Genomic DNA, 26,947 nt, shown 5'->3' with positions numbered 1-26,947 from the left:
ATAGGAGATCCTGGTTTATGATCCATTATGAACTTCTTGTGACATCAACGAAGTCACTAGCTCCCTGCGTCAATAAAAATCAGATTGCAAATTGTTTAAAGAGCAGATTCATTGTAACTTCACAACATAGCCAATGCAATTTGCACTGGAGGGAGCTATGTGGGGAAAAAGCAAAAATAAAAGCGAAGGACTGCAGAATTAGTCACAACCAGGAAAATGATGCTGAAACATACCACATGAACAATGCGGATAGATCAAATTTGTTTTCAGAAAAACACCTACAGGTATTCCTGATTTCTCAAAAAAAGGGACCAATATCTCTGCGTGTTGGTCTCCAGGACCCCTGCTATCCTCACACGAACCCAAACTGGACAATGGAACAGTGATGCCACAGAAGGGCTGCGAGGGAAGGACAGACCACTTCTAAATGGAAATGATGGAACAAGGAGATAAAGGGGAATCACAGAAACCAGTCAATTTGCACCATGGCAAAATGCTTGTTTGCTGCAAGAATCTGCTGCAGCCTTGGGGATTCATATATGAGCACGTAAGAGGAAGATGCTGGTGTAATGTTACCAACTCCAAATCCTCACTTCATGTAACTGCAAATCAGCAGTTTTATTGCGCCTCAGATATGGTAATTGCAGAAGCATAACGCAAACATTGTGCCACTTCATGCAAGCTAACAGCACACAGACAACCGAGGCCACCGAGTCCGCTCATTATGAATTAAAGTTCACATCTGCGGAATATTGCAGACTTTCAATAGTAGTACGAGTTGTTTGGGATGTGCATTGAAGGGTATTTAAACCGCCCCCTTGTGAGCTTGCAATGCATTTCTATACCATGCTTCTCGGTCACCTTCTCAAATAGGTTCTGCAGAATGAAAGTGACCTCGGGTAATTCCCCACCGGGGACATGTTAACCCACTTCCTTGTTAAAATGAAAGGTATATAGCGGGTACATGGTTAGACCCCTTAAGGGAAAAAGCATGAATTCCACACGGCACCATGCCTAAAAAGGACTTTTATCAAAACAACCTTCCCAAGTTTAGTATACATCCATATTTAGTAAGTTGTCCGTTTCCTCATTTAACGCCTACAAATAAATATTCTATAAATCTCTGCAAAACGGACCACCACTAAAGAAGATAGACGCTGCCATCTGAAATGAAAGATGGAAATTCATAAAGATACCTACTTATTTGGTTATTTTTTGCTTGTACATTTGCATCATTCTTTGATGGAAAACATCAAAGTTGTCTTGTGGACTCTGCTGTCTCACTCCCTTCTGCACCCAAGCCTCCTCCAGAAGAAATCGAACTCCTGTGAAAATGGAGAAAAAGCCGTTTTTAATTATTTTCAGAAAAAGCGTAAATCTGAATAAAACCAAACGGTGACTGGTTTTGGTCCTTTTGCATCAAATGTAAGAACTTAAAAAAAAAAAAAAACCCTCTTTACTGCTCAATGACAAAAAGCAGGATCTAAGTAGAGATCCGTATAATGCATCACCAAAATGGGCAGTACAGAAAGAAGATACATAGATCATTTTAAGATTAGTGCATATTTCCGCCCTATCCAGGAGCTACTTTGAGCCACACATCAGCCTGTATGCTATACAACAATTTCTCTACATATGTTCCAGCCCAGGTAGTAACCCTACAGTGTTTTTTTTTTTTTTACCAATATTTGTAGGGAGGTGGAAGGGTTAAATAATCAGACAGTTAACTATGTCGAGATCCCCAGTTTTTAGTCTGTTGTGTGTAATCATACCCTGTATTGTCTCAATCGCAATGTGGTATTTCACTAAAAGCCTTCCCTACTGAAAGATCTTAGTTAGCAATGTCAGGCATTGACCAAAACAAGAAGAATTCCTGCAACATACACTTTGATGGGATTTTTGATCCCCGACCCGCCGGTTCCAAGTCCTTGTCCTTCTCTCCGTCCCATCTTACTCATCTTTTGGCAACCCAAATTCTGCTGCGTCAGCTTCTTGTTGGCAAACTCCAAATCCTTTGGTTTCTTTAAAAGAAAAGAGTTCAAAAGCAAAATCCAATTTTCAACGTACATCACCAATTACAGATAGAACACTAAACCAGGTCACTGCACAAGAATAAATCTTTTCCCATCGCGCAAATGCATTTTACAGTGTATTTTCCCAAGCAAAGCTTACAACAACCAGCTGGAAATAAGTTTTGCAAAGCGGACTAATCAATTATAAAAAAAGTGTTTCTAAGTACTTTTATTTGAGATTACCTGGAAGGAATACTTTTATTTTTTTAATTACTCCTTTGGCCCTCATACTCAAGAGAGAGATTTTATTTTTAACTCAATCCTCAAGTAAATGTTGTCCCCAAAAACCTGGTCTAACATTCCTATTCATGGGTCCTTAATGCATATGTTCAGGTTGAGGATCCCACAGTTCAGGGTCAACAAATAGATCCTCATAGCAAATCATATGATCTTGGGGGAAAGGGGGAAGAGAAGGCCTACATATTACGAGTTACCTTATCACTCATTCATATGTATGGGCAGAAAGAGGCCTAAAGACTTTACACCACCTATTAAATAAGGCCCTATATCTTTATTCTTGATCTATAGTTTATATATGCATGTTGGAAGGGTCTTTTCTGAAGAAGAGACTCGGGTGCATAAGAGCGGTCACCGGTTGGAAAATGTATGGTCTCCTAAATATGCAGACAAAATTGAACTATGGTTACTGTTCTAGGAATTAATTTAAGGCCCAAATGTACATACAAACATTTCTACATATCTGAGATCTATAATGTGACCTACAACCTGCGCCTTTTTAAGTCAGATTTCCATTTGTGTAAACAATATTACAATCATAGAAATCAAAGTCGTGTCTGGTCCTCACTTTCCTCTTGTTGAATCCACACCCGCGAGGGCGGTCACACTCAATCCGAACTGGATCATGTACTAGAAAAATAAAAATAATCGAAATCAACAATAAAAAATAAAAAACCAACACTGATTGCCCAGTGGTGTTAACATGGTCTATACAAAGGGCGGGTAAACTATCTTGAGACTGCAAATTGAGCCATGATCATATCTGGTGCTAGAGAGAACATGTCCCCGTAAAGGTGCTGTCACACTGCTTGTTTAAAGCCCCGTATCCCTATGGGATTTTGACGTCAATTTGTTTCCCCCGGAAAGGATACATCATCGCCATTATCTTGTTAACAAGGGGGTTCCCGGATCAAAAAAATAATGCAGTTAAACTCTGGAGACCCCAGCTTCCTACCCATGTAATAAAAGGAAACTTTGCATAAATTCACAAAAAAACAGCAGGTGGAAATGTTCCTTTCAGGTGGAATACACAAATAAGATTCTTACAGAACCGTTTTCAGCTCAAAAACTGAAGTTTCAGAAAGTTATGTCCAGCAACTTTGTTTGAGTCAACATTAGAAAAGTGAGTGTAAAGATCTCAAACAATTCAGTACTGCAACTACGAGGGATAATTATCAGGAATGTAAATCAGCCAGCAGTGAGAGAGAAATCCCATAGGCTGCAACAGAACATCAGAAAATCAAAAACCTGAAACCCTGGTTTACTGCATTGTGGTGAGAGCCATGCCCGCTGTCATAGCTATGCAATATTACAATAATGCCTCTTACCTTTGGGCTCTTCAACCAGACACACTATTTTGGGTGGCAGCATGTCAACCTTCAGTGTTTTGATCCTTTTCCGTGGCATTGGTGGGCGCAAAGGCGTGGGCATTTTGGTGAATGCAGCAGTTAATGGGTTTTCCCCAGGGGGAACCTCTCCCGCCTCACACTCTGCTTCAATCTCTGCATCCTCCAGGAGCGGGACCTCACCCGTTCTTATGTTCTCCAAATCTCCGTCTTCCTCCACCACCGCATCATCATCATCCTCGCCTGTCCCCTCTTCCACTGCATTCCGCAACTCGTGCACTTTCGTCTGATAGAAGTTGTAAGCTGGGCTACTCTTCTCATGTAGAAACCTTTGGTGAACAACATAAAGGACACTTAGCCCCTTGTAAAGTCACAAATAACTGCAACGGATTGCAGAGATTACAAGATATATTAATTGTGTGTCTGGAAGAGAGGGATAGAAACTGCAATTTGTCCAAGTCCCAAGGAACCATGTGATTTCAATTGGATTGACCATCGTCAAATGTCCTCTAAACGGCACAGCCTATCCCAGAGAAACTCACCAAAATTCAGGGTTGCTTGCACTGTTTTCCATGCTTAACTGCTCAATTTTCGGACCCATCTTAACAATAAACTGAGCCAACTTTACAGCTGTATCCTTGGTCTTTGCATCAACTATGAAAACAGGATAGTTCAGGACAAGTGCGGTACAAGCATAAAACAAGAACAGATGCACATCCTCACATCTACTGTATTGTTACATTATTCAGGAGTTTCCCATGTTGGAAAAACTGATGTGGGACATTTTAGGGGAGTCTTACAGAATTACTTCCATTTGGACTTTACTAATCCTGCCCAGTGTTACTCTGGTGACCATTCTAAACTGTGCACCCATTTACATACGCAAAATGCATTAAGAGCCAAATTCATATTATGATTCAGCTTTTTTTCTTCTTCCAAGTGTAACCCCCTTTTCTATCGCTAAATCCCTAGATATGATGGCATTACAATTTTCCCTTGCAGTTGTGCTTTGAGGCTTAGGGGGTTGCTCATTAAACTGTGATGATGCCGATAGGGGCACTACACGACAGTGCGATCAGCAGTTTCAAAATGTATCTATGAATAAAATCTATTGTACAGAAAGGAAGTGCTGATTGCTGTTGATGCCAGCAATGCAAGTAGTTTCTCGCCCCTCCAGAATTAAAGGGGTTAAAAAATCTCTGGGGACACAGAAGCTCAAATGGTCATCTTCCTACCATCCAATAACTGTTGATCTGAAGACAGCTCGTTCTGAATACTTGCTGACGGTTCCGGAGAAACCTCAGTGATTGCTGGAGCCGGTGGTTCTGCGTTAGTGGCTGTAGAAGGTTGGTCCTGTGTCTGCTTATCTCTGCTGACTTTTGCATCTGAGGCAGATGACACCTGTGTGGCCTCCATTTTCACAGGAGACTTTGATGGCTTCGGCTGGTTTTTTTTCCTCCCCAGCCTTTGCCTTCTTGAGTATGCCAAGCTCTTGAAAATCCTATTCCTCACTGCTGCAGCCTTCCTCGCATACAGCATGGCCCTCACCGCCTCAGAATCCAGCTCCTCCGGGGACCTCTTGAGTTTTCTGGTTTGAGTGGTTTCTTCCAATATCCTTCCTTTAGATATCTGGAAGTCTGCCAACTTCTGACGATAATATTTATATTCATCGCTGTCCACGTTAAACAAAAACCTGAAAATACAATTTAAAAAAAAAAACTTCTCTACTTAACTCAAACGTCTCAAACAATTAACTATTATTTAAGTAAACTCGTTTTAAAGCATCGCTAGTCTTTTGGACCCCGAAAAACTTGAGATGCTGCATTAAATTAGCAATGACAACTGCAAACATTAGATGTTTAAAGATGAGACCGCAAAAAAAAAAAAAAAAATTAAAGAAGAAATGTTGGAAGTGCACCCTTTATGTGCCTCTATGTACAATTACAGCAACCACGCACCCTGCCCAGTTACAATGACTATTGTATTTCAGGAGATAACCAAGGGGAGGATATAACATGTGATCAACGCTGGCATCCTAATTACAATCCAAAAATATGCAAATTGGAGGTTGGCAATTGTCCTATACATACAAGTTTCCTAAACCGTCTGATCACAAAATACATCTGGTAAAACGCGGAGAATCATTTGGTTACTATGGACACAAGTTTTTTTGGGGGTGGGGGAGACTTAGAAATATTTGCCTATATTTTTGATTGGGGTACCAATGATTTATTTTGATTTTATTAATTAAACAGATCACGACCATTATCATGTTGGACCTAAGTGGGACTTATTGCATTATTGGCCGTTAACTAGTGATACCTCTACTTATGTACACTGAAACACAGACTGCCTAGCTCATAAGGCTACGACCACAGTCCTCACTGCTGCAAGTGAGCCGAGGACTGTGGCCGTAGCCTTGATGTCACGTGGCTGGTTCGCTCCGTCGTCACAAGAAAACTCAACATTTTTGTCTGCAGAAAATCTGGTAACACATCGCGATGGCTACAAGCGAGCGCAGCAGTAGACACTGGGACCGAGGCCTAACTGCACATTCACAGTTCTTCTCCATCGATGGTTCCAGCTGACCATCATGCCAGCCCCCGCTTCCCTCCCATCCTCCTCAATGTGCTTACTTACCAGAACGCTGGCTTTTCCCCCTCCGGGTTTTCTCCTTTCACAGCATTTTCCAGGAGCTCGTCTATTGTTGCAATGACCTTCGGGTCGGCCGATAGTTTTTCTTACAAAATAAATCAAATTCGATTTTTAGTTATTCGTATAAAAATAAAGATGGTTGAACAATCAATCTACTTACTGCTTTCTAACCTCTGCACCGTAGGGAGCCTGACTCCGAGCTGCAAAACATGGTGCGTTAGGATATCTCCTCTACATAGGTCTGTGCCTGACCCTCTGTGCGCAGTTTAAGTGCGTGAATGCACCACCAGCTATTTCACCAGCTATGTTAACTGAAGTCACAACCTTCCAATCTTAAAATGGTTCCCCCTTCACTTATCCTAAGCATTTAAAATGACATGGGCCTTATTTGTGTTCTACACGGGAGGGAAGTTTAGCAGACACTGCGTGAAGGAGCAGTTCTCACAGTTCATAGTAACCTTGTGCCCTGCAAATACTTATACTGTCAGTTAACACAGGGGTGCGTGTCAGTTAAAGAGGCCCCACGTCTTCCCAAGGCATTTAAATTAAATGCCGGGGAACAGCGCGAGGCCTCAGTAACTCACTTACCTTGGTTCAGACGGCTTCGGGGCAATCAAGTGCTGCCATGGCAACGCGGCATCAAGTGGCGCTGCAGGGTCACGTGACGTCACATGACCCCACAGCGTCATTTCATTGATATAAAGCGAGGGGTGGGGGAGAGCAGGCAGGGGGGGTGCAGGGCAAAAAGTTGGCGCACCCAAGTTAACCCACTGATTGCCAAAGAGCCATGCCAGATCCCTCTGCAGGCAAAGATGTGAAAACAAATTACTGAAGCATTGGGGACTAAAATGTATTGTGGCATTCCCCAAAAGAATAATACATTTCACAAAATCACAATAATTATTAATATCGAAGAGAAAAGTAAAAATGTTCACTTCAAATCTAGGATAGAAAATTAAATTTATTTCCTTTTTTTACTCTGTTCCGGGGGCTTTCTGAACCACTTTGCAAACCCATAATTTGTACATACTGGTTGATGTGAAAACGCAAGGTGTTACTGGCGCCAATGGCAGGGAAAGGGTGTTTGTTTGCAGAACCTACCTTTGCTCTTGGTTGTCGCTTTAGGTTTAGATTTCTCTCTGCCATCTATAGCAGGCTGGGTCCTGGTTTTTAAGCTCATCCTGTGACCGCTTTTGTTGAGCCAAGCTTTCAGCTGCACCATGAACTCCTTCCCAAAGAGGAACGAGTTGTTGAAATTGGGGCAGTCAGAAGGCTTCAGCTCCATTCCCTGAAGCCCTAGTGAGTCCAAAATGTTACACTGCCTGGCGATGGTAGCCATCGAGAAAGTCTGCCCCAAGAGCACAATGGATTTCCGGCACAGAGACACCGTGTTCTGGAGGACACTGGACAGTTGTCGTTCATCTTTGAGGATAGAATGCTTCAGCTCATAAGTGTTACAGGCTATGAGCAATGGAATAGCGCTCCTTAGCAGTCGCTGCTGAATTATCATCATTTCCATGTCAAATGGTTTTATTACGTCAAAAAACTCATTATTTGCCTTGATCGTATGTTTTTCCATTAACAGATCCAGAAGCTCGTAATCCACTTGGGGTTTTTTCAGAGTGGGATGATTTAAATACTTAACAGAAGAGAAGCAGAACTCCCTCCTTGACTCGGACATGGGGCATTTAAAGCATTCCACGATCCTCTTACAAGCCTCCGTGTTAACCCTGAACAAAGCTTTGTGCTGATTCAAGAGATCTTTATCATTTTTCACGGTGTTGAACTTGGCCCACTTGAATATCTGCATGCTATATTCGTCAGTGGCACTGTGTTTATCTGGTGTCTCCGTGTCAGGTTGCTTTATGGGCTTACTCGTTTCCTCCTTGGTGGCGATTTCACCACCTTTCCCTGCCCCACCACCGACCGACGGTTCTACTTTTCGAAGTTGAAACTGGCCTACCCCATCTCCTCTCCACAATTTCTTCTTACGGCCTGTCGTCCCCCGATGAATCCTTTTGGGCTTTTTGCCGACAGTTCCCGGTGGCCTGATTACATCCTGCAGAGGAACAGCGTTGTCTACGCTGTAACCTTCCCTTCTCTTCTGAAACGGCTCCATCTGTTGTGATGGAGACTGAAAATCCCTACAGATTTGTGGAGTGACCATTGCGTGCTCTTGAGACCTTATAGGGCTACGCACATGCCCCCATTGCATACCTTGGCCATACTCCACACCCCTGGGCAGGTAGTCGCTGCGATCCAGGGGTCTGAGAGGATCGATGTTACGAATTTGAGGGTCTGAGGCGCCCATGTTTTCCCGATAATAGCGTTCTTTCCCCAAAGAGTCATCAGGTCTCCATCGGTCTGGTAACGTGTTATAGAGTCTTCCTGAAGAGGGCTCCCCTCCGAAGTCGCTCACATTGTAGGAAGGGCGTAGTATATCATCTCTCCTTGACTTCATGTTCCAGCTGCTGCTCACAGGATCACGTGGAAGATCACGATAGGAGTATCTTTCTTTGCCACTGTACACATGGTCATAGGGTTGTGACTTCAACTGTCCTGTTTATAAAAGGGTAGAAATGCCATATGCAAATGATTAAAAATGTTACAGTATGAGCATATAGATAGAAAGCAATAACGCAGATTCAGCTACTTTTATATTTTCCACCTTCTACAAATTGCAAACCCGCCCAAAAAGATAGTATCTTGGGAGAGAGCAGGAATAGTGAAGTATTCTTCATTCAGAAAATAGCAGAAGATATCTTTTTACAGGGTGTGTTGCTCTGTGACTTATGCAAATGTACTTTCTAGTTGAAACTACCGAATCAGATAAGGTATAAAACACAAAGCTCAATCCAAACAGATCTTGATTAGGTAGATTCACAAATCCAGATGCTCCACAAAGCCATAACGCCTCGTACATGCCGGTTGTGTTTGCAAGGCGTCATGCTCGTCTGCAGCAGGATAGATCTCTGTCCTGCATGCGGAAGCGGTGGGAAGACGTGTCGAGGGGGCAGCCATGACGTCACGGAGCTGGTTTGACCTCATTGGGCGAACCACTCACGTGACCTGGCCGTCGAGCGGCAAAGACAAACAAGTTTGTCTCGCCACACGTCGGCGTTACAGTGCGCACTATGCACATGCGCATAGGCCTACATTGGTTTCGATTTGGCGCGATCGGACGCAGCCCAACATGCAGGCCACTTTAGGGGCATATAAATCATTGAAGGAATTTCGTTTTTATTTATTCTTCTTATAATATTTAATATATTCTCTAAGGTCACCTGATATTTTCATTGGTATCTACTTCCTTAGAGGGATGAAAACCACACACACACACACACACACGTTTGTTTTGGTTATCAACTAATGGTGATATTTTTTTATTTAAATAATGTGCTTTTGGAATTTGTCATATTACAGATATCTGTAATCGTTGTAAGGAGACGCAGGCAATTAGCCCACATACTACATGGGTAAGAGGTGCCAAGGACAGATATCCATTTGTCACTCAAATTTAGGAGCAAGACGATCAAAATTAATCTTGTTACATCTGTCATAATCGCCTGAATCTATAGATATGACACACATGCGTCTAAGTATTAGGGAAAGGAAGTTCTGAGTGCGTTTATATATTGAGGCAAGAAATTAAATGTTTTTTTTTTCTCTGCTGTAAAATCGTCAACCTCGCAGCTGATTTATGACAGTGGTGGGCTTATGATGTTTCAATGGGGGGGAAAAAATAGTACACAAGTCTTAGCAAGATATTATGAAAATCATAATTCAACAGATGTGTGTTTGGGATCAAACGTGAATTTTCATATTTTTACGCCAGCGACCTCTCGAGGGGGGGGGGGGGGGGTGACCAGAGAAATATGGTAACGTACTGTATAGGGACTTCTGTTTTAGGCTTTATCCTGTTATTGTAAGAAACAGTTTTGCATTTATTGTACCTGTGTGTTCTTGTAATCCTTTCTGTAATCTAAGCACTGTATTTTTATATATATTACACAATTATTTAATAAGCAATGCTTTGAGGCTCTGAATGAACACGCTTTGTTGAAAGTATTTAGATCTTCGGACACATTTTGTCAAAGATATTTGTGTGTCAAGTGCATCATTTTTTCGATAATAGAGGGACCCGAGACCCTGGCAGATACAATAGCCATTTTGCATACTTCTCGGTGGTGGCAGTAGATAGATATGATTGAAATTGAGTAAGGAGTTAATATTAACTTATTGAAAGTACCTTGCGGAGGAGATAGGCAAGTTGGCTAGAGTAGCCATGTGTATTAACCCTGGCTGCATATCTAAGTTACATGCTCACTTGTGTGCTGTTCGTGACAGATAGCACATGGGGACGGATTGAGGGGAGATATTGTTCATTTGAGGGGCCGTTGCGAAGGTGAAAAATGGGCCAGCTTGCGAGCTGTGTATTAACCCTTGTCCCGAATGCACATCACGTGCTCACAGGTGTGCCGTATGTAACCGAATGAATCACCATATCATAAGATCAGACAAAGGATGAAGTTGATATTTGAGAAAGATGTGAAATTCATAATGAAAGAGCTTTATACACAATGGCTCAGATTTACTAAACAGTACTAACCTACGTTCAAGTGAACAGGCTGCAGATTGCCTTTGTAATAGTTACTACGATCCAGTGTGTGTAATTCTGTTTAATATGAGTTGTGTAAACGTACCTTCCAGCTGAAACTGCCGAATCGTTTCTTGGACAGCTTCATCCAGACTCAACCGGTACATCTTCATCTTGTCTTGCACGACGACATCAAAAGTCTCCCGAGTGATTCTCCGGTTCGCCATTTCCTCTGGATTCGGATACTAGAGCCAAATGTATGATTATTGTGGAGCAATGCATCATAGGGTTAGAGGAAAAGGGGAGGGGGGGGGGGAGAGAATAAAAGGGGGGGGAGGAGAGAAGAAAAGGGGGGGGAGAGAAGAAAAGGGGGGGGGAGAGAAGAAAAGGGGGGGAGGAGAGAAGAAAAGGGGGGGGAGGAGAGAAGAAAAGGAGGGGGGAGGAGAGAAGGGGGGAGGAGAGAAGGGGGAGGAGAGAAGGGGGGGAGAGAAGAAAGGGGGGTGGAGAGAAGAAAGGGGGGGAGAGAAGAAAGGGTGGGGAGAGAAGAAAGTGGGGGGGAGAGAAGAAAGTGGGGGAGTGAAGAAAGGGGGGAGAGAGAAGAAAGAGGGGGAGAGAGAAGAAAGAGGGGGGGAGAGAAGAAAGAGGGGGGAGAGAAGAAAGAGGGGGGGAGAAAAGAAAGAGGGGGGGAGAAAAGAAAGAGGGGGGAGAGAAAAGGGGGGAGAGAAGAGGGGGGGAGAAGAGAAGAAAAGGGGGGAGGAGAAAAGAAAAGGGGGGGAGGAGAGAAGAAAAGGGGGGGAGGAGAGAAGAAATTGGGGGGAGGAGAGAAGAAAAGGGGGGAGGAGAAAAGAAAAGGGGGGGAGGAGAGAAGAAAAGGGGGGGAGGAGAGAAGAAAAGGGGGGGGGAGAAGAGAAGAAAAGGGGGGGAGGAGAGAAGAAAAGGGGGGGGAGGAGAGAAGAAAAGGGGGGGGAGGAGAGAAGAAAAGGGAGGGGAGGAGAGAAGAAGGGGGGGGAGGAGAGAAGAAAAGGGGGGGGAGGAGAGAAGAAAAGGAGGGGGGGAGGAGAGAAGGGGGAGGAGAGAAGGGGGAGGAGAGAAGGGGGGGAGAGAAGAAAGGGGGGTGGAGAGAAGAAAGGGGGGGGAGAGAAGAAAGGGTGGGGAGAGAAGAAAGTGGGGGGGAGAGAAGAAAGTGGGGGAGTGAAGAAAGGGGGGAGAGAGAAGAAAGAGGGGGAGAGAGAAGAAAGAGGGGGGGAGAGAAGAAAGAGGGGGGAGAGAAGAAAGAGGGGGGGAGAAAAGAAAGAGGGGGGAGAAAAGAAAGAGGGGGGAGAGAAAAGGGGGGAGAGAAGAGGGGGGGAGAAGAGAAGAAAAGGGGGGAGGAGAAAAGAAAAGGGGGGGAGGAGAGAAGAAAAGGGGGGGAGGAGAGAAGAAATTGGGGGGAGGAGAGAAGAAAAGGGGGAGGAGAAAAGAAAAGGGGGGGAGGAGAGAAGAAAAGGGGGGGAGGAGAGAAGAAAAGGGGGGGGAGGAGAGAAGAAAAGGGGGGGAGGAGAGAAGAAAAGGGGGGGGGAGGAGAGAAGAAAAGGGGGGGGAGGAGAGAAGAAAAGGGAGGGGAGGAGAGAGAAAAGGGAGGAGAGAAGAAAAGGGGGGGGAGAGAGAAAAGGGGGGGGGAGAGAAGAAAAGGGGGGGAGGAGAGAAGAAAAGGGGGGGAGGAGAGAAGAAAAGGGGGGGGGAGAGAAGAAAAGGGGGGGAGGAGAGAAGAAAAGGGGGGGGAGGAGAGAAGAAAAGGGGGGGGGGAGGAGAGAAGAAAAGGGGGGGGAGGAGAGAAGAAAAGGGGGGGGGAGAGAAGAAAAGGGGGGGGAGGAGAGAAGAAAAGGGGGGGGAGGAGAGAAGAAAAAGAGGGAGGAGAGAAGAAAAGGGGAGGGAGAGAAGGGGGGGAGAAGAATGAGATAAGAAAAAGGGGGGGGAGAGAAGAAAAAGGGGGGAGAGAAGAAAAAGGGGGGGAGGGAGAAGAAAAAGGGGGGATGGGGAGAAGAAAAGGGGGGGAAAGAAAAGGGGGGGGGAGAAGAGGGGGGGAAGAAGAGGGGGGGGGGAAGAAGAGGGGGGGGGAGAAGAGGGGGGGGGAGAAGGGGGGGGAAGAAGAGGGGGGGGAAGAAAAGGGAGGGAAGAAAAGGGGGAGGGAGGAGAGAAGAAAAGGGGGAGGGAGGAGAGAAGAAAAGGGGGGGAGGGGGGAGGAGAGAAGAAAAGTGGGGGGAGAATAAAAGGGGGGAGAAGAAAAAGGGGGGAGAAGAAAAAGGGGGGGGGAGAGAAGAAGAAAGGGGGGGGTAGAGAAGAAAAGGGGGGGAGAGAAGAAAGGGGGGGGGAAGAAAAGGGGGGAGAAGTAAAGGGGGAGAGAGGTGTCAGTTTCTTAAGTCCCTCATCAGTTTCATATATGCGCTCTCCCGGTCATTGAGACATTTAGGACCTTTCCAAATTAACATACAGTAAGGCTAATAAAAGACAAGCTAGCCAATCACCTCCATGGTGGAGGTCTGCAGCCCATTAAGCGGCTCTCAGGGAAGGCCTCTGTCTTTACCTCACCAAAGCTCTCGCCGCTCCACTCGAATCCGACGCAAACTCTGCGTGGGTGTTGTGACGTCACGCGCAGACGACGCGGCGGACATCTTTGACAAGGGCAGTTACAGCACTTTTTCTCTTTTCTCACCCTGACTGTATAATCGCGGCCCCAGAGCCTCATGGGGCTTGTAGTCATTTCTAAGAAGTCTCGTATGGATCATCAATATAGATTTAACATAACAGGGCTGGGGTAAAATGTCCTTATTGGAACTAGTGAGAGATGCCATGTAAGTGCCAGCGCATGAGGTTCATGGCAATCGGTTACCTCTATCATCACTGTACTCGGGAGCCTGAAGATATTGTTTCCCCAGAAGGGAGTTCAGCTCCATTTATGTGTAAAGAAATCAGTAGGAGTGTGACGGTGAGGGGGTAGCTCAATGATAAAGGTAACGCCCACTTGGTTACCCCTGAGCTGTGTGTAAAGGTCCCAAAGAGTAAAGAGTCAGCTCTTGGACCCAGCTGTCGTATATGTATCACTGAGACTGTAATAATTATGAGACAGTTCAATATTTTCTGTGATTTGCCTTTCCATGGGTGCTGGGCAGTGGAGCTGGCGAGGCTGTAAGTTTAAGGGTGAGTTTTGCGGAGAATCTTTAATCAGATTGTTGCTATGTATCGGGGATCCCGAGTTGTGGGATGTACCCGGGAATCAGGGAAGATTCTCGGGCACATTGAAGCACCGTACTCCAGCAAAATCCTACCCTGGAAACGCTCTTGCGACTCACTGCCAGGGTTCCCTGCTTCAGCACAGGCTGGAAAAGTAAAGCGGGCATGGGGGATCAAGGTATCCCAAGAATAGTAGGTAGTTTAGACACAAGTCCAAGTAGCAGTGCTCAGTGTAGTGGAAACATATAGTTACAATCAATATTGAGGAAAACACACATGATGGTGTATAGAAAAAGCCAAATGATGCTGAGAGAGAAATTGGACCCAGTGTATGGTGAGAGTTTAGTAATCCATAATTGTCCATGGGGTGGAGACGAATATAAGCATAAGTATATAGCAGTCCAATGCAGTACTCCACCGGACAGGATATCTCAACAGTAACACTGTTACTGGTCAACAACTCTCCATGAATAATAGGGGAGAAATAATACTCACACACAGCAGCTTCTTGTATTTGCGTGCATCACGCAATGCGGTCATGGCAGAGGAGAAATCCTAGGATTGGATGCGGAGCACAGCTGAAGAAGTGGGGCCAGCGCCAAGATGATGGGGTTAAATTTTTTATTTATTTAAACATAGTACCGGGGAACAAAAAAACAAACACACTGAAAAAGGGTGTTTGCCTGAAACGCATCAAAGAGCCTCTTTGAAAAAGGGCGTTTGCCTGAAACGCGTCAGAGTGTTTGTTTTTTTGTTCCCCGGTACTATGTTTAAATAAATAATTTTTTTAACCCCATCATCTTGGCGTTGGCCCCACTTCTTCAGCTGTGCTCCGCATCCAATCCTAGGATTTCTCCTATCCCAAGAATAGTCCCGGGGTCCATAGTATAAGGTGTAGGACAGCACACCAACGCGTTTCGTCCCGCAGGACATTCAAGGTGTACATAGTTTTTCACACACAGCTTCTCCATTTTGGCTTAATTTTTGTTAAATCATGACACGGTGTAATATGTCATGTGTTGCTGCTCATATGAGGTTGTATTTACTTAATTTTAAGACCTGCTAAGGAACAGATGATCGTTATGTCCCGATATGTAAAACCATAGAATTCAAAGAGGGTGTACTTTCTATTTCACACAACTGTATATTATTTAACAAGAAAGGCCCCCAGGTTCCTCATGGTGTAAGTTTAGTCATCTCTCCTCATAGGACCTGGGTAAGAGAGGTGTTCCTTGAAAATATATCCTTGTTTTGAATATATTTCCAAGTCTGCATAGGACCACAAATAACATCTTCTCCTCGGGCACAAAACAACTTGCATTTTTTTCTTGTAGCTGCTCGAAGGGCTACTTTGAGATTGAATCACCCCCCCCCCCCCCCCAATAAAAAAAAAGTGGCCAGGTAGAGGACAATTGTTACTTTGCCTCTGAACGAGTTGGCCTTAATATATCATTTCCGATCTTTGTATCCAGTAGCACACCTAAGCCTTGGGAGATCCTAAATGTGTGCATAGCCCTATGAATAACTTGTATATTGATGCATTAATAATATTTCTTAACAAACCATGTCAATTTCTGGATATGGAACACACGTGGCCCCACGTTAAATTAAACTGCATTATGGGTTAAATGCACCCAAACATCTATGAATGCCCATTGACTTGAATAAGGGCCAACACCAGGCTGAATCTTGATAAATCTGCTCCATGTAGCCAGAGAAACATGTTTAAGGCGTTGGAGAGCAATGTGCATGCAAGAGGCTCCTTTTGGTTATTGCTGTATGTTTGTTTTAAATAAAACAAATCATGTTTAGTACACGTTTGTGAGGTTACAGCAGTCCTAACTCTTTAAGAACACAAGATAAAGTATTAAGTGGTCTTCAAATGGAACATTGCACCGCTCACTCTTCAAATTACTAGCATTTCTTCTGAAGTAAGGCTCGTTATATACTGTGTGCGGCCGTGCGCGCCTGTGTGAAGGTGGGTGCTGCACACTGTGTGTATACTGTGCGCGAGTGAGGTACTGTATGTGTATGCATATGTGCGTATAAATAAGTTTTGAAATAAATGAATACGTTAATATTGTACACACACAGCGCGGTAGGAGCGCAGATTCTTTATTTTCTCCATCTTCCACCCCTGTTGGCTGGTTCCACGCTCCCTGCCGTGCGCGCATGGCACCATTATAGAATGGCTGACTAACCTAGGCCAACTAAAACTGCTGCGCACGCACGCAGTATAGAACAGCCCTTATTGTTGAAACAGAACGTAGCAACAGATAAGGGTTCCCCTACTTACTGTAAAATAATGGACACTTCTGCTTTAGGTCTTGCTACTTAAAAATGTATTTACGATGTTAGAAACCAACAATCTTTGCTAGTCTGACACACACACACACACACACACACACACACACACTAGCCCTTGAGATCGCTTCTCAAAAATAAATATGCGCAACAGTAGAAGATGACAATTTTTATTGAAGTTCTCGAACAAAGTTCATCCTCCCCCCTTTACGCCCCATCAATAACACTAAAAACCATGCTTTCTACATCAAATACTGTAAATATGCAAAAATAAAGAGAGACCATCTATAATGGTGTTTAAAGAAAGCTAAAAAAGGTAAAAAATATTGTGACCCCAAACATCTATAGAAGCAAAAACATTTTTCATGGGTTTCTGTGGTCTTCAGAGAGGTCCTGCAAAACTGAAACAGAAAGGAAGTTGGTGACTATTGCACAGCAGTAAAATAAGTGAACATACTAAAGCCAAGCTCAACCCTGCAAAGGCTTTCCTCACTCTTAAAGGGCAAGGTCACATTTCATAACACACGCAGTGCAGGGCTCAATGGCAACATCGTGTCCACCAAACAAGGCTGGCACCAGAATATTCTCACACTTAGAAATCATTTAGTGTGATGTGGCCCAGATTCCTTGCCAAGACCCATGCTAAGAGTTCACACTCTTGCGCTGCCAATAAACACATAATTTGAGGTGCAGTAAACATTACCCCAACTATGTCTTATATCAAAAGACATTGGTGGCAATTATGCGCGCCCCTATTTAACTGGCATAGGTTATAAGTGACAGACTGAAAATGCCCAAACTCTTGCAACAAGCAATGATTCCCAGTCTCACTTTAACCGGACGATGTTGCTCCAACCCCAATGCAGGGCTTGAATAAATGAAACAGTCAAAATAATTGTTCTATGTTCCTACACATCTCCAAGGGTTGTACAACTCACTGGGAAGAGTGAGGTTCAGTCTCAAAAGACCATCTCTTGTTGTAAACCCAGAGATATTGGCCATGGAGGGGCAGAGGTGCAAGCTGAACAAAGCTCCGCAGTGTGATGTTTATGCACTGTATCTGAATTAGGAGATCCTGGTTTACGATCCAGTATGAACTTCTTGAGACCTTAAGGAAGTCACTAGCTCCCAATGGCAATAAAAACCAGATTGCAAATGGTTCAAAGAGCAGATGCATTGTAACCTCACAACATAGCTCCTACCAGTGCAAATTGCATTGACTATGTGGGGAAATAAAAAATAAAAATAAAAAAAAGGACTGCAAAATTAGTCACAACCAGGAAAATGATGCTGAAACATACCACATGAATAATGTGGACAGATCAAAATTTGTTTTCAGAAAAACACCTACAGGTATTCCTGGTTTCTCAAAAAGGGACCAACATCTCTGCCTGTTGGTCTCCAGGACCCCTGCTATCCTCACACGAACCCAAACTGGACAATGGAACAGTGATGCCACAGAAGGGCTGCGAGGGAAGGTCGGACCACTTCTAAATGGAAATGATGGAACAAGGAGATAAAGGGGAATCACAGAAACCAGTCAATTTGCACCATGGCAAAATGCTTGTTGGCTGCAAGAATCTGCTGCAGCCTTGGGGATTCACATTTGAGCAAGAGGCGTAAGAGGAAGATGCTGGTGTAATGTTACCAACTCCAAATCCTCACTTCATGTAACTGCAAATCAGCAGTTTTATTGCGCCTCAGATATGGTAATTGCAGAAGCATTACGCAAACATTGTGCCACTTCATGCAAGCTAACAGCACACAGACAACCGAGGCCACCGAGTCCGCTCATTATGAATTAAAGTTCACATCTGCGGAATATTGCAGACTTTCAATAGTAGTACGAGTTGTTTGGGATGTGCATTGAATGGTATTTAAACCGCCCCCTTGTGAGCTTGCAATGCATTTCTATACCATGCTTCTCGGTCACCTTCTCAAATAGGTTCTGCAGAATGAAAGTGACCTCGGGTAATTCCCCACCGGGGACATGTTAACCCACTTCCTTGTCAAAATAAAAGGTATATAGCAGGTACATGGTTAGCCCCCCTAGGGGAAAATGCATGAATTCCAGATGAGGCACCATGCCTAAAAAGCACTTTTGTAAAACAACCTTCCCAAGTTTAGTACACATTCATATTTAGTTGTCCGTTTCCTCATTTAACACATACAAATAAATATTCTATAAATCTCTGCAAAACGGACCACCACTAAAGAAGATAGACGCTGCCAACTGAAATGAAAGATGGACATTCATAAAGATACCTACTTATTTGGTTATTTTTTTCTTGTATATTTGCATAATTCTTTTACAGAAAACATCAAAGTTGTCTTCTGTGGACTCTGCTGTCTCACCACCTTCTGCACCCAAGCTTTCTCCAGAAGAAATAGAACTTCTGTGAAAATGGAGAAAAAGCAGTTTTTAAACATTTTCAGAAATTAATGCGTAAATCTGAATAAAACCAAACGGTGACTGGTTTTGGTCCTTTTGCATCAAATGTAAGAACTTTTACAAAAAAAGAATCCTCTTTACTGCTCAATGACAAAAAGCAGGATCTGAGTAGAGTAATGTATAATGCATCACCAAAATGGACAGTACAGAAAGAAGATACATAGATCATTTTAAGATTAGTGCATATTTCTGCCCTAACTAGAAGCTAGGTAGGTAAGAGGGTTAGGGTGCTCCAACCCCAGGTAATTCCATCCAATTCCATTAGCAATAAGACACTAACCCTGGAGATACCAATGGGAGTGGGTAGGTAAATATAGACTTGTAAGTAACACAATGACGATAGTCAATACTTAACTATAAGAGTCTAAACCAATAAAACCCACTCACGTCATCTCCAGGGGTGATTGTCTGGCGTGCCAGCCACAAGGAGTCCAAAGTCCAGGTACAGCAGAAAGAAAAAACGAATGGCGCACAGCCAGGGAGCCAGGTGTAGAGTAAAAAGTTTTACCTTTATTCAGTGCATGTTGAGAGACAAATTCACCCTGGGTGAATTTGTCTCTCAACATGCACTGAATAAAGGTAAAACTTTTTACTCTACACCTGGCTCCCTGGCTGTGCGCCATTCGTTTTTTCTAACTAGAAGCTACCTTGAGCCACACATCAGCCTGTATGCTATACAACAATTTCTCTACATATGTTCCAGCCCAGGTAGTAACCCTAAAGTGGGTTTTTTTATACCAGTATTTGTAGGGAGGTGGAAGGGTTAAATAATCAGAGAGTTAACTGTGTGGAGTTTCCCAGTTTTTCGTCTGTTGTGTGTAATCATACCCTGTATTGTCTCAATCGCAATGTGGTATTTCACTAAAAGCCTTCCCTACTGAAATGTCTTAGTTAGCAATGTCAGGCATTGACCAAAACAAGAAGAATTCCTGCAACATACACTTTGATGGGATTTTTGATCCCCGACCCGCTGGTTCCAAGTCCTTGTCCTTCTCTCCATCCCATCTCACTAATCTTTTGGCAACCCAAATTCTGCTGCGTCAGCTTCTTGTTGGCAAACTCCAAATCCTTTGGTTTCTTTAAAAGAAAAGAGTTCAAAAGCAAAATCCAATTTTCAACGTACATCACCAATTACAGATAGAACACTAAACCAGGTCACTGCACAAGAATAAATCTTTTCCCATCGCGCAAAGGCATTTTACATGGTATTTTCCCAAGCAAAGCTTACAAGAACCAGCTGGAAATAAGTGCAAAGCAGACTAATCAATTATAAAAAAAAGTGTTTCTAAGTACTTTTACTTGAGATTACCTGTATGGAATACTTTTTTTTTTTTTTTAATTACTCCTTTGGCCCTCATACTCAAGCCAGAGATTTTATTTTTAACTCAATACTCAAGTAAATGTTGTCCCCAAAAACCTGGTCTAACATTCCTATTCATGGGTCCTTAAGTGCATATGTTCAGGCTGAGGATCCCACAGTTCAGGGGTAACAAATAGATCCTCATAGCAAATCATATGATCTTGGGGGGGGGGGGGGTGTGAAGAAAAGGCCTACATAATACGGTCCATTATAAAACCTATAGGGCCATATTTTGCAAGTGATATCAAGCCCCAAGTTACCTTATCACTCATTCATATGTATGGGCAGAAAGAGGCCTAAATACTTTACACCACCTATTAAATAAGGCCCTATATCTTTATTCTTGATCTATAGTTTATATATGCATGTTGGAAGGGTCTTTTCTGAAGAAGAGACTCGGGTGCATAAGAGCGGTCACCGGTTGGAAAATGTATGGTCTCCTAAATATGCAGACAAAATTGAACTGTGATTACTGTTCTAGGAATTAATTTAAGGCCCAAATGTACATACAAACATTTCTACATATCTGAGATCTCCAATAATGTGACCTACAACCTGCGCCTTTTTAGTTCAGTTTTCCATTTGTGTAAACAATATTACAATCATAGAAATCAAAGTCGTGTCTGGTCCTCACCATCCTCTTTTTGAATCCACGCCCGCGAGGGCGGTCATACTCAATCCGAACTGGATCATGTACTAGAAAAATAAAAATAATCGAAATCAACAATAAAAAAAACCCCACCACTGATCGCCCAGTGGTGTTAACATGGTCTATACAAAGAGACAATAGGGGAGCCCCTGCTACTGACACAATAGTGGTGTTGGTGAGCGGTGCTATTGGGTAATGATGGATACAACACTAAGAGAGAAAGAACCCAACTGTAGCACTCAAGCTCACCCTCCGGTGATAAATGTAGTAATTAAAACATAATCTTTATTATTAGCAACCAAATAAAATAAAGGGTGTTAAAATGGCAAATGTGCCCCGACGGACACTATTAACCCCCTATATAGCTACAGGGCTACTATACCCTCTCAAGAGAGATACATATGTACTTACGATTAGTTTCATTACCTGATTAGTCAGGTCTACTTACCTCTGCTCATACATGGTTACAAGAGTCTCCTTTGACAGCAAACCTCTGCTTTACTTACCTTACACAAGAGTCTCCTCTGTTTACAGTATATATGGGCAACTAATCAGTACATTTTTATTTACGTGAACAGCAGTAGCTGCTACAACTGTGTGTTGCTAGGCTGATCCTGATGCTCAAGTATTCTTTGCCTCAATGCTTACATGCTACCAACCTTCCCCACGCACAGGGTGAACAGAGGACACCCTCTATATATCTTATGGTTCACCACAAGGTTATTTGAGGTCAAAGCACTGATGTCAGCCTAACTGATATGTCTATCCACGCTTAGGGGTCTGTATTTATAGGGACCATATACAGTGACATTGGCCCTAAGTACTTACCTGAGCAAATAAGTGAGGAAAAAAAGTGCGCAACTAATGTTATAAGTGAACTGATGAAAATGTAAGGTAAATTACGTGACCTTAGTTGAACAGATATGAGCGTCTGCAGCTGCGGTATAGGGAGGGCTCAGGAACCCCCTAAAACTAGCAGATAAAAACACAAAAAACACAGCGCACAACGCTCATAGTGCATTAAAAATTATATTGACATAACCAATATTTAAGGTGAGTATCGTGCGTACATCAAAGTAGTTTTAAACAAGCATTTTCGGGATAATGTTACCCAAACACCACGTTCCCTGATGAAGAAACCCATGGGTTTCGAAACGCGTTGGAAGAGTTACTAGCAGTATTGTTTTCAACTGTACTGCCCCATCACGACGAGCTGACCCAGTGAAATCGGCGCCAGTATCGGCGAGAACCCCGCGGTGACGTCACCAATCCGGAAGTGTCCAAACGGAGGGGAGAGAGAGGATCTCAGCTGGTGTGGAGCTCCGTTTGAAGCAGCAATCTATGGTAGAGCTGCAAACGTGTTGATTCGTTCATGGGAGCAAGAACTATCAGAGACTCCTTACTTACCTGAACAGGAACCGGTGTCCAAGGAACCAGCTTCCACCCTCATGTGAGGACATCTGATCCGACTTCCATGTGGTGTTTGGGTAACATTATCCCGAAAATGCTTGTTTAAAACTACTTTGATGTACGCACGATACTCACCTTAAATATTGTTTATGTCAATATAATTTTTAATGCACTATGAGCGTTGTGCGCTGTGTTTTTTGTGTTTTTACTTACCTGAGCAGTTGCATCTCAGTGATTTTGATGATTTGTGATATCCAGATATACACTCCTACCCTTATCACTGCTGCAGATCCCCTATAGGTTACCTAAGGTCAAGCCAGCAACAGCAATGGTTTAGATTCACCCATACCTTTGCCCACAGCTATACAGAGAGCACCTAGTCTACTCTGATCACATCTTTTCCCTGCCGGTTGGATTGTGGTATATCTATATATTATAAATGTGACGCCATAATCACCCACCGGCTACTGTAAATCCAATCACCCTACTTTATTAGGTTACGTGTTTTAGTGATTTACAGCGTATGTTATCTTGTATATGATATTTCCCTGTACGTATCCACCCCTACACAGATCCTTTACAAGGACTGTGATTTAGTGTGCTAGTAGCATTTCTATTGGCATACTCATACTTTAGGATCCTGAGCCTGTACGGCTGTCAGCATTTGGATCCAGCACATACCTTCAGTTTGTCATTTTAACACCCTTTATTTTATTTGGTTGCTAATAATAAAGATTATGTTTTAATTACTACATTTATCACCGGAGGGTGAGCTTGAGTGCTACAGTTGGGTTCTTTCTCTCTTAGTTTTGTGGTCTATACAAAGGGCGGGTAAACAATCTTGAGACTGCAAATTGAGCCATGATCATATCTGGTGCTAGAGAGAACATGTCCCTGTAAAGCTGCCGTCGCACTGCTCCTCTAAAGCCCCGTATCCCAATGGGATTTTGACGTAAATTTGTTTCCCCCGGAGAGGATTTATCATCGCCAGTATCTTGGTAACAAGCCTGGATAAAAAAAATGCAGTTGAACTCTGGAGACCCCAGCTTCCTACCCATGTAATAAAAGATGCCTTTGAATAAATTTACAAAAACAGCAGGTGGAAATGTTCCTTTCAGGTGGAATACACAAATAAGATTCTTACAGAACCGTTTTCAGCTCAAAGACTGAAGTTTCAGAAAGTTATGTCCCGCACCTTTGTTTGAGTCAACATTAGAAAAGTGAGTGTAAAGATCTCAAACAATTCAGTATTGCAACTACGAGGGATAATTATCAGGAATGTAAATCAGCCAGCAGTGAGAGAGAAATCCCATAGGCTGCAACAGAACATCAGAAAGTCAAAAACCTGAAACCCTGGTTTACTGCATTGTGGTGAGAGAGCCATGCCCGCTGTCATAGCTATGCAATATTACAATAATGTCTCTTACCTTTGGGCTCTTCCACCAGACACACTATTTTGGGTGGCAGCATGTCAACCTTCAGTGTTTTGATCCTTTTCCGTGGCATTGGTGGGCGCACAGACGTGGGCATTTTGGTGAATGCAGCAGTTAATGGGTTTTCACCAGGGGAAGCCTCTGCAGCCTCGCACTCTGCTTCAATCTCTGCATCCTCCAGGAGCGGGACCTCATCCGTTCTTATGTTCTCCAAATCCCCGTCTTCCTCCACCACGGCATCATCATCCTCGCCTGTCCCCTCTTCCACTGCATTCTGCAACTCGTGCACTTTCGTCTGATAGAAGTTGTAAGCTGGGCTACTCTTCTCATGAAGAAACCTTTGGTGAAGAACATAAAGGACACTAAGCCCCTTGTAAAGTCACAAATAACTGCAACGGATTGAGGAGATTACAAGATATATTAATTGTGTGTCTGGGAGAGAAACTGCAATTTGTCCAAGTCCCAAAGAGCCATGTGATTTCAATTGGATTGACCATCGTCAAAGGTCCTCTAAACTGCACAGCCTATCCCAGAGAAACTCACCAAAATTCAGGGTTGCTTGCACTGTTTTCCATGCTGAACTGCTCAATTTCTGGACCCATCTTAACAACAAACTGAGCCAACTTTACAGCTGTATCCTTGGACTTTGCATCAACTATGAAAACAGGATAGTTCAGGACAAGTGCGGTACAAGCATAAAACAATAACAGATGCACATCCTCACATCTACTGTATTATTACATTATTCAGGAGTTTCCCATGTTGGAAAAACTGATGTGGGACATTTTAGGGGAGTCTTACAAAATTACTTCCATTTGGACTTTACTAATCCTGCCCTGTGTTACTCTGGTGACCATTCTAAACTGTGCACCCATTTACATACGCAAAATGCATTAAGAGCCAAATTTAGAGTATATTCAGCTTTGTTTCTTCCCAGGGTAGCCCCCTTTTCTATCACAAAATCCCTAAATATGATGGCATTACAATTTTCCCTTGCAGTTGTGCTTTGAGGCTTAGGGGGCTGCTCATTAAATTGTGATGATGCCGATGGGGGCACTACACGACAGTGCAATCAGCAGTTTCAAAATGTATCTATGAATAAAATCTATTGTACAGAAATGAAGTGCTGATTCCTGTTGATGCCAGCAATGCAAGTAGTTTCTCGCCTCAAGAATAAAAGGGGTTAAAATATCTCCGTGGACACAGAACCTCAAATGGTCATCTTCCTACCATCCAATAACTGTTGATCTGAAGACAGCTCGTTCTTCATACTTGCTGACGGTTCCGGAGAAACCTCAGCGATTGCTGGAGCCTGTGGTTCTGCGTTAGTGGCTGTAGAAGGTTGGTCCTGTGTTTGCTTATCTCTGCTGACTTTTGCATCTGAGGCAGATGACACCTGTGTGGCCTCCATTTTCACAGGAGACTTTGATGGCTTCGGCTGTTTTTTTTTCCTCCCCAGCCTTTGCCTCCTTGAGTATGCCAAGCTCTTGAAAACGCTCTTCTTCACTGCTGCAGCCTTCCTCGCATACAGCATGGCCCTCACCGATTCACAAGCCAGCTCCTCCGGGGACCTCTTGGGTCTTCTGGTTTGAGTGGTTTCTTCCAATATCCTTCCTTTAGATATCTGGAAGTCTGCCAACTTCTGACGATAATATTTATATTCATCGCTGTCCACGTTAAACAAAAACCTGAAAATACAATAAAAAAAAAAAAAAAAAACCTCTACTTAACTCAAACGTCTCAAACAATTAACTATTATTTAGGTAAACTCGTTTTAAAGCATCGCTAGTCTTTTGGACCCCGAAAAACTTGAGATGCTGCATTAAATTAGCAATGACAACTGCAAACTTCTGGTGTTTATAGATCAGACCGCAAAAAAAATCTAAAGAAGAAATGTTGGAAGTGCAACCTCTATGCGCCTCTATGTACAATTACATCAACCACGCACACTGCCCAGTTACAATGACTATTGTATTTCAGGAGATAACCAAGGGGAGGATATAACATGTGATCAACGTTGGCATCCTAATTACAATCCAAAAATGTCCAATGTCCTATACATACAAGTTTCCTTAACCGTCTGATCACAAAATACATCTGGTAAAACGCGGAGAACCATTTGGTTACTATGGACACATTAAAGTTTTTTGGGGGGTGGGGGAGACTTAGAAATACTTGCCTATATTTTTGATTGGGGCACCAACAATTTATTTTGATTTTATTAAACAGATCACGACCATTAGCTCATGTTGGTCCTTAGTGGGACTTATTGCATTATTGGCCGTTAACTATTGATACCTCGAGTTATGTACACTGAAACACAGACTGCCTAGCTCATAAGGCTACGACCACAGTCCTCACGTGCGCCGAGGACTGTGGTCGTAGCCTTGATGTCACGCGGCTGGTTCGCTCCGTCGTCAAAAGAAAACTCAAAATTCTTGGTCGGCAGAAATCTTGTAACACATCACTACCCGCGCGCGCGCAAGGAGCTACTGGGACCGGCCTCATTCAGGGGCGCAACTTGTTCCTGCAGCGCACGCCGTAGCGTGCGCAGCAGTAGACACTGGGACCGAGGCCTAACTGCACATTCACAGTTCTTCTCCATCGATGGCTCCAGCTGACCATCATGCCAGGCCCCGCTTCCCTCCCATCCTCCTCAATGTGCTTGCTTACCAGAACGCTGGCTTTTCCCCCTCCGGGTTTTCTCCTTTCACAGCATTTTCCAGGAGCTCGTCTATTGTTGCAATGACCTTCGGGTCGGCCGATAGTTTTTCTTACAAAATAAATAAAATTAGATTTTTAGTTATTCGTATAGAAATAAAGATGGTTGAACAATCCATCCAGCTGAAAAACATGGTGCGTTAGGATATCTCCTCTACATAGGTCTGTGCCTGACCCCCTGTGCGCAGTTTAACTGATCTGTGTTTTTGATTTGAAGTGCTGTTTTTTTTAAAGTGTACAGTTAAAAAAACAAAAGGAAAGGGAAGTGCTATGTATACTAGCAGTGGTGGCTGATTTTGGAGAGTGTGCAGTGGGTTAATTTATTTTTAAGGGGTGTGTTAATTGAAGCCTGTAACTCCCCCCCCCCTTCTCCTGCCTGAGGCAGAGTGGGTGTGGTTAGTTAATTTGCTAACCTAACACACCTGATGGATGTCCCTATTTAAACAGAGGCTTCTAACGAAATCCGAGTTTGCGTATAGTGATGTGTGTTTGATTTGAAGT

General features: G+C 43.4%; 2 protein-coding genes across 8 annotated transcripts in view; both read right to left on the bottom strand.

The window, feature by feature from the left end:
- LOC142501347 (SURP and G-patch domain-containing protein 2-like) overlaps window positions 1-26,947 on the bottom strand; it is a 137,275-nt gene that overhangs the window by 75,638 nt on the left and 34,690 nt on the right. For 2 of the 7 annotated variants that reach the window (XM_075611157.1, XM_075611160.1), the window contains exons 4-10: window positions 26,399-26,498; window positions 24,956-25,413; window positions 24,269-24,380; window positions 23,720-24,063; window positions 20,868-20,929; window positions 19,814-19,950; window positions 16,576-18,817 (exon numbers count right to left, since the gene is read on the bottom strand). In XM_075611157.1, coding sequence (XP_075467272.1) covers window positions 18,691-18,817; window positions 19,814-19,950; window positions 20,868-20,929; window positions 23,720-24,063; window positions 24,269-24,380; window positions 24,956-25,413; window positions 26,399-26,498 — 1,340 coding nt within the window. In that variant the 3' untranslated portion in view covers window positions 16,576-18,690. Of the gene's footprint in view, window positions 1-16,575; window positions 18,818-19,785; window positions 19,951-20,867; window positions 20,930-23,719; window positions 24,064-24,268; window positions 24,381-24,955; window positions 25,414-26,398; window positions 26,499-26,947 lie in introns of those variants that run through there. The other 5 variants (XR_012803473.1, XM_075611158.1, XR_012803472.1 and 2 more) reach the window with 5 other exon arrangements.
- On the bottom strand, window positions 1,201-13,549 carry LOC142501350 (SURP and G-patch domain-containing protein 2-like). The gene is made up of 10 exons (XM_075611163.1): window positions 13,412-13,549; window positions 11,014-11,152; window positions 7,412-8,869; window positions 6,296-6,395; window positions 4,891-5,348; window positions 4,198-4,309; window positions 3,638-3,984; window positions 2,878-2,939; window positions 1,885-2,021; window positions 1,201-1,325 (listed from the first exon to the last, which is right to left on the bottom strand). The coding sequence occupies exons 1-10, from the start codon at window positions 13,415-13,417 to the stop codon at window positions 1,253-1,255; spliced, it is 2,892 nt and encodes a 963-aa protein (XP_075467278.1). The 5' UTR covers window positions 13,418-13,549; the 3' UTR covers window positions 1,201-1,252.

The sequence above is a fragment of the Ascaphus truei genome, chromosome 8 (genome assembly GCF_040206685.1).
Source record: "Ascaphus truei isolate aAscTru1 chromosome 8, aAscTru1.hap1, whole genome shotgun sequence".
Taxonomy (NCBI): Eukaryota; Metazoa; Chordata; class Amphibia; order Anura; family Ascaphidae; genus Ascaphus; species Ascaphus truei.
Note: the sequence above shows the minus strand (reverse complement) of the source record. Positions and strands in the feature narration are given on the sequence as shown.